This window comes from Chelmon rostratus, chromosome 14 (assembly GCF_017976325.1).
Source record: "Chelmon rostratus isolate fCheRos1 chromosome 14, fCheRos1.pri, whole genome shotgun sequence".
Taxonomy (NCBI): Eukaryota; Metazoa; Chordata; class Actinopteri; order Chaetodontiformes; family Chaetodontidae; genus Chelmon; species Chelmon rostratus.
This window is the reverse complement of record NC_055671.1, coordinates 18,242,990-18,255,502: the sequence shown is the minus strand read 5'-3', so window position 1 is coordinate 18,255,502 and position 12,513 is coordinate 18,242,990. Positions and strand designations below refer to the sequence as shown.

Sequence of the window (12,513 nt, the reverse complement as noted above, 5' to 3'; positions counted from 1 at the left end):
GAGGTCAAAAAGGGAAAAATAACTAATTAACTTTCCATTTCCCTTTTCTGATAGAATGGTAATAAATTTGGGATTTGTTATCTTTCAAGGTCAAACTGTCATTTTCTTACATAAAGCACAGTTTAGTCCTTGTCCAGAAAAATATGTACTTTATGAGCAAGTAGAATACATTTCCATGGTTTTGCATTGATTAATGTGCATGTTTTTGAATGTATAAACTAGTGTTTTGAAAAGTTTTGAGAAGAGTTTCCAGCAGCTAGCGGCTCTGTGAGGCTGTATTCAGGCACAGTGGTGCTTGGAGCTAAAGGCTAACCTGCGTTCTAACATGCTCACATTGACAATGCTAACATGCTGCACCTAAGCAGAGGTGATGTTTACCTTTAGCACATTAGCATGCTACAATTTGATGATAAGCGCTGAGCACAAAGCAGCTGGAGGGAATGTCATTAAAACCAAAGTACTGGACAAACTGAAATGTTGACCTGATGATGGCGCTAGATGGAAATCAGAGGATCACTACATTTGTTAGAGTTCATCCTGCAGGTGCCTTGAATTTCTTACAAACTTTCTTGTCAATCCATCAAACAGTTGTTGAGGTATTTAAGTCTGGACCAAAGTGGGGGACAGACAGACTGACTTTACCACTGCAACACAGCTTAAAAGCACCAAGCATAACCTGCATTAAATAAAGGCTTGTTGCTTGCATGAGATTAAGACTGAAAGACGATGACATGGCTATAAAATGAGTGTAAATTAACAGACTGCACTTCCATCTGCAAGACAACAGCATGTTTGCCTCTGGTGTCCTTATCCTGCCATATGTTTCAACAATGTTTTACAGCACTAAAGATAAGAACCAGCCATCAGACGCATGACATCACTTTAACCCAGTGACCCTCTGAACATATTTTACTGTTGTCCTTGTTCCTGCTTCAACATGGGGTTTAATTAGTAACCTTATACTCAGTGAATCAACTTACTTCCTTTTCATGCACCAATCAAATGTGACTTTTACACAGTGTGAGCTTAGTTTAATTCAGAGCTAGTGCACACAATTCGATGAGCAGCCTGTATTTTATTCCAGGAGTAAGCAACATATTTCAGAGTGACAGAAGTTGCACGGAGTTGAAGCAGAAGGGGGCACTGGTGGTGTGTAAAATGCCAAACAGTGAAAGCGGGGAGATAAAAACTGGTGGAGGACATGGCCGGAGCTGGCTGGGAGGTCGACGCTTTCCCACCTCTTCTTCAAATCTTAAATGATTCTTTAATCACTTTTCCTGCCTCCTCGTCCACCTAATTTGGTTTAGTTTGGGTTTAACCTGTCACGAAACAACGTACATGCACACATGTTCAAATGTTCACAAAAACCCCCCCCTGAAGAACAAACAAAATGACCTTGTGGGCTGAGAGCAGCATTAAAAAGCAAACTGCGGTGACAAGAAACGAGAACCAGCACTGTTACCTCTTACATCACAGCCTTTCCCAGACTCCCAGGCTTCATGTGCGCATCAGAAACTTCAGTCAGTAACTTTTAAGAAGCTTCCACTGTCTATATGAGCTGATGAAAACACGCAAGGTTTGCACAGAATTCATGAACGCACCTCTTAAGTGCTTATATTTCCAGTTAGCGTGCTCAAAAAACCTTGAGCTCCCTTTCTTCTTAGGTGGCTAAACATCTTATTAACATTGGTGTAACTAAGTACATTTACTCAGTTACTGTACTGAAGAACAATTTTGACGCACATACACTTTAGGTGTGTTTCCATTTGCGTCTTCACCCTTCAACTGCGCCACAATCCACAACAATTAAAATGTGACCTAGGAAACATTTGCAGACCTTATTAAATATAAAATGCTGATACAGATTAAACTTGCGGTTCCCATCCTTTTCGTGACCTCTCGCTAAAATGCAGAACATAGCTGAGGCTCCTGGTCACATTCAGTTCCACCTGAGAGTGATTTGTTCCTGACCTATTAGTCATCTTATATACCCTGAAATTTACATTTACAGCTAGTAAAATGCTGCTTACTCATTATTGCATCAGCATTCATGGTGCCATTTTCTCATATCAGAATTAGTGCTTTGACTTCAAAAGCAACAGTAAATGTAGCGTATAAAACTTCAGTATTTTTACTTGCACGAGACTTTTATGCAAAACTTTGACTCGTGATGGAGTATTTTTACATTGTCTTTATGGTACTTTTACTTTCACCACTGCTAATGGTAACCTTTATTAGAAAACAACGTTACAATTGAACTGGAACATCTCAGACAAAACTAGTCTCCTCTTGTTGAACTTCCAAGGGATGGTGCACGGTGTCACTGTGCTAAGGCATTTACAAGCAGTACACATACTGGCCTAAAGGGGGTGCTAAACTTCCAAAGCGCTTGAGACAAACTGCACCAGCAGGCTGATTTGGGTGAAACCTGCAGTGATGATGTAATTTGCTTCTAATTGGCCAGAAGGATGTTTACATGTTTACTCATGTCTCACTCATGCTTACACATATTTGTTACTAATTATAGGGAAAACAGAAATAGTGCTCAATTAGTACACTTCAAATTAATTTGATCTAATATCATAAGATAAAGAAGTTATAAATAAGTGCAGAGCTTTTAATTAGAAGCAAATTACACAGTTTTTTTCAGGATGACTTTGAAATGAGTGGGCAGGAGCTTTGGCAGGTGAGTGCTTGTGTGAGAAAAGAAAGAGAGGAAAACAAACACTGAGGCAGGAAAGACATGCAAGGACAGTTCAACAAAAAACAAAATTACCTGTGGGGTTTGAATTAAACAAATGCAACAAAAGAAGGGGGGGACAAGGCCTGCAGCCAGGATTCAGACACACTCAAACCTCTGTGTTACAAATCCTGAGAAGCCAATATGCAACATGAATGTGAGTCAGCACATTGCCTCAAGAACAAGACTAAATTCCCCTAAAATTCAGATCGAGTGGGGTAAAATATGTTATCTGAAAAGGTAGACCCTGCTGTTTATGCCCTCCCACTCCCCCTCCTTCCTACTCTGTATCAGGTCGCAGTGCAATTGTAGGCTAACTAACGAGGGCTTTGACTTGATCCGGTGTCAGTGAGCTGTCAAAGCAGATGGTCCAGGGGGAGATTGAATGCTCAAGCTGCTTGCCTCATCCCAAAGCCTCAAATTACTGTCTTATCCTTGCAGGTGGCCTAAATAATCAGAATTACCATCACTGTATGCACAGGGTGCAGTAAACTAAAAGTAAATTTATCTCTGTGGTGGGTGTGAAAACAGGATTAGGTTGTAAATAAAAACAGATTCAGGCCCAGCTTTGGAAATAGTGAGTAGGCTGATGTCATTTAATGAAGTTATAGGTTTCCATGAGATGATTTTTTGCAGATCTAAATGTTTCACTGGAGACTGACATGAGTTTTGATAATGATTCAGTAATTTAAAGGTCTATAAGGTCTGTTTAACGGCAGAAAAAAAATGAAGGCAACTGTGCATGAAGGAAATATGTTCTCTCCAATCCTATAATCATCTTGAGACCCCTCAGATCTCTCTTGCAAACAATTTGTGGGGTCCCCAACTGCAGGTTGGGAACCACAACTGAGCTAAGACTCAAAAACATGGGGCCCTTTTAAATGACTTAATCTGTGGTAATCCTGTGCTGAAAACACAACAAAACAGTGTGAGAATAAACCCTACACAGTTGCACTTGTTTTGCTTCAGACGCTGTGAATTCCTATAATTCCCTTCACCCTCCGCACAGCCGTCATTCACAAACAGGGAGTTTGTTTCAAAGCCTCGCGTGTTCAAACGACTCAACAATAGGTCGGAAAATCGGGATGATTTCCCCTACAAATCCAAGTTTCTGTCTTGCTTGGGAAATCCCACAGCCTGACTGCCGGTGAAAACTCCGCAGGAAAACTCCCTGCCGTTCCCTTGCAGTAGAGCGGGCGCGCGCGCGCGCGCGCTACGGCTTCACATCACACGCACCCAGATGGCGCGAGCGCGTAAACTCACCATACGGGAAGTCCCTAGATGGACAGCCAACGGTAGCTGCGACAACAGTGGCGTGGGGTTTCCCAGAACTTCAAGAAGGCAGCGAGCTATGTGTGCCCCCCATGCTGTTACACATCATGAGCTGCACGATTTATTAGCCGCTGCATAGAGTTCAGAAGATGTAATAAGATACAACATTTCAATGTAGTTCATATCCTGTCATTTTCATTCATTCACAAGTTTCATGCACGCATTGCTTCACTTCTTGATTTACTGCCGCAGATACAAATGAAGTGTGTAAAAAGAAAACTATGTACAATCTGTCCTTCTGAGCGCACACAGCTGCTGCGGCTTCCGCGAGGTCCACATCTGCTGCTGTTCCCGCTGTGTCATCATCGTCACAGAGCACCGCGCCGTGTAGTTCACGCGCAGGCAGGCCACGAGGAAGCCTGTGCGACACCGCCTCTGCTGGCGACTGAAATTACTGCACCATTTCTTGTAAACGCTCGACTTCTCTGCTGAGGTGCTGTTTATTCTAATGGGCTGATCCCATGCAGATGTTTATGACGGGCTATGTGGTCAACTTTGGTATCTGGTGGATGAAAGGGCGTACAACTCGCGCGCGTGCGTGTGTAAGTGCTTTAATAGGAATTATGCCTATTATTATGTTTATTATCACAATCTATATGCATGTTCTTATTTAAATAAGGAGCACAATCTCCTTACATACATTCCATATTCTATCACTAGGACTAGCCTTCTAATTCAAATTGTAATTATTACTAACATTACTATAGTTCCAACTATGTATTGCACATTAAACAATATAATAATTGATATATAATATAAAGGATAGGCCCCATTATTAATCTAATGATTATGAATGGCTGTCATGCTTCAGAATTGAATTCTTCTTCGTGTAAATACCACAATGAGATAAAATTTGCATTGTGTATCAATACCTTCAGATATTTTACAGTTTGCTAAACAGGGCAGCTGAATGCATAACTGTCTGCTGAATATTACATGCACACACACACACACACAGACACACACACAAATACATAAGGGTGACAGACGAGTCACCTCCCTCAGGTTTGAGGGTCCTGCATACGTGCATGAACCCGTTGCAATCCAGCCGTGTTGTTATTAACTTCCTCCTTGCATTTAGCAGCGTGATTTCTCGGAAACAGGTCTTCTGCCGAAAAAGGGAGCAGCGGCGCATGCGCCAACTCACACTGTAAAAAATCCACCTTACCCGATCTTGATTTTTACATTTGGTCCAGTAGCTTCTATAAATCGCATTTAAAATGAAGAAATTAGTCAATAATCTGCAAATATAAAGATATGAGATCAGTTGTTTACAGTCAAGTCACTTCAGGCACTTCAGGTGAAGATTAGTTATTTTCCTGATTTGAAAAAAATATATTTTGGTGTTGACCCCTTTTTTGCCTCTATTCGCGACATGCACACTTCATTTTTGAAAAAAAAAACAAAACAAATAAAAACAGGATTTACATGAACTTGCAATGACAAAAAACATGTTAATTCGTCATTATTTTGGAAAATGTTTCGACTGCTAGGAGTAAAACTGAACTTTCGCCATCCTCATTTAGTTTTCGCGGATGGATATTTTTTACAGCGGACCCGTGCCTGGTTGCCAAACCGGGGAAAACCCACTTCTCAATATAAATGAGCGTCGGGTGAACTGAGCTGCCAGTTCAACTTGTGATCAAGTCTCGGAGTGTACAACAGAGAGACGAGGAGAAGCTTCTCTGCAACAAACTCAAACCACTCGGACTATTCTTGTGAATTTTCCTCTTACGGATCATAAAACAAGCGAAGTCTGTAAGTGATTTGATATTATTTATCACTTCTACTGATATGGATTGCCTCATATTTTAATATTTTTATTGCCGAGGGTTGCTTTTGAGAATAAATCCGGTAAATCGTGATTAAATATAGAGGACGATAAAGTTAGTAGCCTCGAACATTGTAATGCTTTCGACGTTTTGGATGGTAAAGTTTGTGGAAATCTTGCACACCTTGCGTGCAGTATTTGTCGACACATCGATTCAACTTGGAATTAAGCGACTCAATGTGAATCGTATGCATGCAGAGGAAGAGGAGGAGGAGGAGGCGTGTGCTCTCCCCGCGCACAGAGGGTCTTCAGGCGCACGTCTCCAAATGCGCACCGCACGGATAAATTCAAGTTGCGCGAAGACTTTGAGACTGCCAAAATTAGTTCATGTGCATTTCAAACACTTCGAACTGATGTTAACGTCATAAAAAGCAGGCCAGGAAATGATTTTTGGTCTACTGTGACCTTCATAAGCAACGCTCAATCCTACGCGTAAACGCCCCCCCTATTCGCAAGCCTGCCCCCGCCGTGAACTCCTCTCACCCTCCTGCCTGCGCGGCCAGCAGGGAGCAGTAAATCTAAGATGAGGCACATGCGGGAGTTCATTTGCTCTCACTACTGTATATCACAAAACAGCATTCCACGTTTATCTAAAGACTTTGCACTCCTTTCCTCTCCTGTCAGGCAAACATGCCGGTATCGAGGATGAGGATGAGGCCATGGCTGGAGAAGATGATCGAGTCAAACTCCATCTCGGGTCTGAATTGGGTGGACAAGGTGAGAGGCTTACTTCATGTTGCAGCAATTTGGACTAATTCATGTCAAAGCTATTTACTGAAAAAGTTTTATCAGCATATTGAAATTAGTCCTGAAATAGACATTTTCAAAAAAGTATTGAACAAGTTAGACGCTCAATTTGAGTGGCAGCTCCTTGCAATATTAAAAAATATATATATGGTCGTATTTGTAATTATTCTCTGTTGAATGTGCAGCCAGCCTCTTTCCAACTCAGTATTTCCTTTTGTATTTTACAGGATAAGACAATGTTCACAATTCCCTGGAAGCATGCAGCTCGGCACGGCTGGGAGCTGGACAAGGACGCATGTCTGTTCAAGGAGTGGGCCATCCACACAGGTGAGCACGCCTGAATAATCATGCAAACTTAGCAAGTTAGAATGTAGAAAGTTCCTCTGTTTTCCAGGAGTAGAGGTGTGAAACTAAACAAGGTGTTTTCTGCAGGGAAATACGCGGAGGGGCAGACCTGCGACCCAAAGACGTGGAAAGCCAACTTCCGCTGTGCAATGAACTCACTGCCTGACATCAAGGAGGTGAAAGACAAGAGCATCAACAAAGGCCACCAAGCCATGCGTGTCTTCAGGATGTTGCCCGCCACCCTAAAATCTAGAGGTGAGACAACTGACAGGAAGTGAGCAAGCATTTAAAAAAAGAGAGAAAGAATTAGCGCTGGTGTGCAGCATCTTCCGGCTGCTGATCTTTTCTCTGTTTCCATTACTCAGTTTGTTCTGTGATCACACAACGAGCTGTTTAAGATGTTAAAGTGACCTAAATGTTGTTCTTTCATCTGCACAGATAAACGAAGCAAAGCCAAGGAAACAAAGCCAAGGAAGAAGGTGAATACTGTAGATTTCTTTTGACCGCTCCATTTTTAAGTTGAATTAAGTGACAACCCAAAGTCAGAAGCCCATCAAAAATCTGTCACACTGACCCAGATCCTTTTAATAACATCGGTGCAGTTGCTAGACAGACAGCTGCAGATGTCTTTGCTTTTTTTAACTCCAGTTTCCTGAATCTCACCGAATGTGACTTCATATCTGCCTCTGCAGAGCTCAGTTGTCAAGGTGGAGGAAGACGTGGAAGACTACAGTGATACTCAGTCCCCCATGGATCAGTCGGAAGACACTTTTTCCACTCAGGAGAACACAGTCGACAGCACAGTGAACACAGAGCAGCCAGGTGAGGAAAAAATGTGTTTAGTTGAAGAATAAACTTGACGACACTGTATTTTCCTTTCAGTCAGAACTGATAAATATATAAACAGGGAATCAGAATCGCTTAATTCCTCAAACGTACAATGTACATAGGTATTTTACTTGGTGATACGGTGCAGCATTTTGAAAATGCTTTATCCTGTGGCTCTGCACGTTTAAGGAGCTAAAACTAAATGTCAGTCTACAGGGTGCAGTGGAGGCTGCCTTGGATTTGCCACTAAAGGCTGGAGCACCAAGTTTATTTCATGCTCTTGTGTGCCATCTTTGCAGATTTATCATTTTTTACTCAATCTGAAGTTCCTGACTGGTGTTCATCAGTTGAAATCGGGAGTGAGAGCATTCACAACAACTACTGCCACAGATTTCAAGTTTCACCAGACCACAGTGGTAAGGCAACAACTCATGTGCCGTCCTTACTAATAAATTGTTTCTGATTAACTTAATGTGTAATAAGTAAACTGAGTATCATAGCGCTGTACTTATGCCGCCTCCCCCTTCTCTCCCTTTCTCATTCCTGTGATCTTCCAGATTCCGACTTTCCTGAAGAAATAATTAAGGTAAGCATTGCGTCTGGCTCCTGCTCTTAACAGCATGCATTTTTCATTGACAGGAAAACCCTTGTTTGTCTTATTTTGCCTGTTTGGCTTTTATAATAATGCCCCAAACAATAAAATTGATTGGTGACAGTTTAAACTCCAGTTGTGCAAAATATTATAGCCATACTCAGTCCAGAATTGCTCTTTCAGATTTGCGAGCAACTGGAGGCAGACCTAAGCTGGACGAGCAGTTTAGACGGCAGTGGGTTCCTGAGCAATGAAGTATGCACCACTCCAAGCAGCCAGTGGAGTGAATCTTCCTCAGGTAAATGTTGCTGGTTGACGGACAACTGTCTCTAAATTCATCTGCAACATTATGTCTGAAGATACTCTTATACTCTCAATTTAAGTGTAAAAAATGTGTTAAATGGGTACTGCAGCTACACAGCGTCACAATTTCATAAAGCTGGCTAACTCACAAGAGACATGATTCAGCACAGGCTGAGATGCCTTGACTTTTAGTCCCCGTTAAGAGACTACCTGCAAAAAGAGTAGATCCTACAGTTACGATAATGCAACTTAATACCATGTTTTGTTAGACCCTCTCTGCTTTGTAATTGTCAATGTCTTTAAAAATGTTCAAGTTCAGTCTGAAGCCCAGTCTGAGACAACCCCGCTGACAGAAAGCTCTCTGCGGACTGCCCCTTTAACAATGTCACTTTTTGAAATGTTCTTCATCACCATCTGAACTTGGATTTCGTTTGTTTGCTTTTTTCCTAGACGAACTAGACGACATGCCACATTACACAACTTTGGGCTGCACAAACGGCATAGACGAGTTCTGCAGCAGCAATTACCCATTCAGGACGGGACATTGCTTTGACACTTTCAACTTCTAAAGGACTCTTCCCGCCCACAAATCCCTGACCCCGTTTCTCAGTTGACTCACCCATCGTCCTCATCTTCGTCATCCTTCCACTCCGTGATGGGCGTTGTCAACACCTTAAGCTAAAACACCACACACCCGTGGTGCCGGCGTTTGACGCTCCATAGCAAGAGACCTCTCCTCATCTCCCTCAAGCTTTCTGTCAAGTTATGAAGTGCACTGCTGTGTTGGAGGAACTCACATGCTGTTCATTCTCTATGTTTTTGGCTGGTTCAAGGCATTCCGGTGCTCAGTTTTCGTGATAGCGAGGTGCAGTTGCACAGAAATCTGTTTTGCTCAGGCAGTCTATGTACATGAACATACTCAGCCGTGAATGCATTAAAGGTAGCCAACTCAAAATGCAAGTAGGATCATATTCAGTCTGCTCAACATTTGAGAGGATTGTTAATGTACAGTATCAAATCATTATCACAAAAAAACCTTTTTTGTCCTGTTATCTGCAAGAGTGAATTTTAGTTTGAGGGATACAACATTTGGGCAAACATCTGGTGAAAGTTTCACTTCAAAATCATTTTGTTTGCTTTAACAGAATTGTACATAATTTTTGTATATAGTTGTTTTTGTTTCTGTGATTTTATAAAATAAAACATCCAAATGTGAATGAATAGGACTCTTTTTGATGTACGCCAAAAGTTTTTTAGTGAGCAGAGATGGATGACTTCAACTGCTCTGCTGTAATGAAATCAATGACGCTGACCAGATTTTCTGCTTCATACTGACGAGGATAAGCCCTGCTAAAGTGTCCTAGAGTGTGGCTCTAAACTAAAATCCTCCTTGGCAGCACCGATACGTAAACTGACCCCTGCTCTGACCAGACATATTAAGGGTCTTATGGTAAAAAGTCAGATGATCTTGCTTGACAATGACCTAGAATGAATATATGTAAACATCACACTGTTGCTGCAGATTTATTTATTCTCACTGTAGTGTACAGACCACCCATTGCAAAATTATATACTCAGTTTAGGGAATGCTTTACATACAGATTGACAAATGCAACCAAATTAAGACAAGAAAAATGTTCAGCAATTTGACAACACGAACGTAACATTTAGAAAACGCTGCAAATACCGAAAAACACAACAAATTTCCTCATCTAAAACTTCAAAAACTGAGCTGGTATTCAGCAACAAACTTGAGAGTGTCACTAAATCTGTCATCCTGCTCACAGCTCAATCCTCACAGCCAGTAAGTGCGCTAAAAATCCATCCTACTTGACCATGCCCTGCAAACATTTCTTACGTTATTGACTGACAGACACTTTTTCACCTCTCTAAGACATAAGGTAAGAAGGACATCTGAGTAACTAAAGGAAACATCTTTGTTTGTCTGATAGTTGAAGATAAGAGAGATCACAAACAAGTCTGGAACAATTTTAAGAGCCGCTAGCAGGAAAGCAGCGTAATAATACTACAGAGCAGCTGGAGACTAGAGACTAAAGACAATAGGTCCCCGATGAATGGGGCTGTGGGAACTGTGTCAACTCTGCTAAAATAACAGCTCACATTAGTCAAACTGGACCTCCTGATCCATAGCACATTGATATCTCTCAACCTGTCCTCTCCCAGATGGAGGTCTCTAAATCTAAACTCAAAACACAAAACACATGTTTCGACTGGACTGGAAGGCATTCATTTCCTGCTCATTTCCGCTTCTTCCCAGAGAACATCAAGCTAAAAATGGGACAATGGAGGTGTTGCTGGTCCCATATTTTTAGAATTAAAGAAAGCATCTGATACTGTCAACCGTACTCACCTCCAATCCTCTAAAGTAGTAACAATTGGATGAAGTTCAGATATATGATGATGATGGTGCATTTATGTCCATGCAAACACCAAGAACACACCACTTGAAACTCCTTCATACTTCCACTAATGCTTTTCTGGAAGAGCTGAAAGTGTGGAACACAAACTGAAATAAGAAATTGTGCCACAAAGTCTCAAATCATCAAAATCATCACCATCTCAAACAAAATACATACTAAAAAATACATTGCTAATTTTATTATTATTGTTTTCATCACTGGCTAACTTGTTGCTAACTTGTCCCATGTTGTTTGCCTGTTGCCAGAGGATCAGCTCTGCACGGCTTGACATGTTTACTTGCACTTTATCAATAACGTGGTACGATCTTCTGTAGTTACGTCCATACAGCATGGCTTATATATGCTTATATATTAGCTGAATTATATTATTATTTTTGACATTTGATCAAGATCGACACTATGATTGTTGATTTTTATTTATATTTTATTACTTGTGGCTGCTCTGCATGTCAAAAACCGTTCTAATCAGTATGGTCTGGCTGTGTCTTGTTACTTTGGGTAGCTTGCATGGCTACATGTAATAGTGGATATTGCTGCTGCATTATTGTACTATTGTTTTGCTTTTTCCCACTGCTCTGCATAGCTTGTTCACTTGCTTGAGAATGCTTATTTTGTTGCCGTCTTTGTGGCGTTTGCAGTTGAAAATTAGCCAGCTGGCTAGCACTGTCACATTAACAGAAATGTTAATGAATGTGTGTCATCCTCAGAAATAAATAAATAAATAAAATGAGAATAATAGTTGTTCTACACCTGGCCTGATACTGCAATAAATAATGTTCCTGATTAACATACTGCATCTATTGTTTTTCCTTCTCTATAATCCCTACACACAGAAAATAGTGTCATTGTGAAACATACTTTAGTCATGCGTATTAGCATGACTCACAATCAGTATAAATCACGATAAATAGCATCAAGCAAAGGGTGTGGGGAATCAAACCTGCACTTTGATTGATATGATAAAAACGTCTGCATGCTTTTCCCCTTCGCTAAAATCTCAGTGATAGCAGAAAACTGTGAACAGGAACTCGATTCTCTTCATTCATCACGATGATCTTTTCAGGCTTGTCCAGGTGTTTGCTGATGGCTGTAAACTTGTTTATCCACTTGAGAGATGAATATACGATGATAAACGGTGATGCTAGCTGGTAACGTTTTCCAAGAAACTGGCTGGATTAATTGCTGCGTGTGTGACTTGGGAGATGTGCTTCACTGTATATCACGACATGTCATGTGGGGCAAGTGAAGCCTTTTGAGGGAAAACCACACAACTGGGGATTCAGCTTTCATGTATGCAATTTTTAATCACAAAGGACTTTAAAACGTGAACATTTCATCCATACATATCTTCCTC

At 41.1% G+C, this 12,513-nt stretch overlaps 1 protein-coding gene across 2 annotated transcripts; it reads left to right on the top strand.

Annotated features, from left to right (window-relative positions):
- The first annotated feature begins 5,707 nt into the window (after window positions 1–5,707).
- On the top strand, window positions 5,708–9,935 carry irf1b (interferon regulatory factor 1b). Of its 2 annotated transcripts, XM_041952276.1 has the most exons (10): window positions 5,708–5,830; window positions 6,528–6,620; window positions 6,878–6,977; window positions 7,083–7,250; window positions 7,434–7,474; window positions 7,688–7,817; window positions 8,123–8,239; window positions 8,381–8,409; window positions 8,599–8,713; window positions 9,169–9,935. In XM_041952276.1, exons 2-10 carry the CDS (start codon window positions 6,534–6,536, stop codon window positions 9,285–9,287), a joined length of 906 nt encoding a protein of 301 aa, XP_041808210.1. In that variant the 5' UTR covers window positions 5,708–5,830; window positions 6,528–6,533; the 3' UTR covers window positions 9,288–9,935. The 2 variants fall into 2 exon arrangements, with proteins under 2 accessions (XP_041808210.1, XP_041808211.1); XM_041952277.1 differs by lacking the exon at window positions 8,599–8,713.
- The last annotated feature ends 2,578 nt before the right edge of the window (window positions 9,936–12,513 follow it).

Bases quoted from the DNA above. Each gene is read 5' to 3' on its own strand.
- irf1b (XM_041952276.1), top strand. From the start codon at position 6,534: ATGCCGGTATCGAGGATGAGGATGAGGCCATGGCTGGAGAAGATGATC. The intron at 7,818-8,122 runs GTGAGGAAAAAA...CCATCTTTGCAG, and splicing joins AGTGAACACAGAGCAGCCAG to ATTTATCATTTTTTACTCAA. The intron at 8,714-9,168 runs GTAAATGTTGCT...CTTTTTTCCTAG, and splicing joins GTGGAGTGAATCTTCCTCAG to ACGAACTAGACGACATGCCA.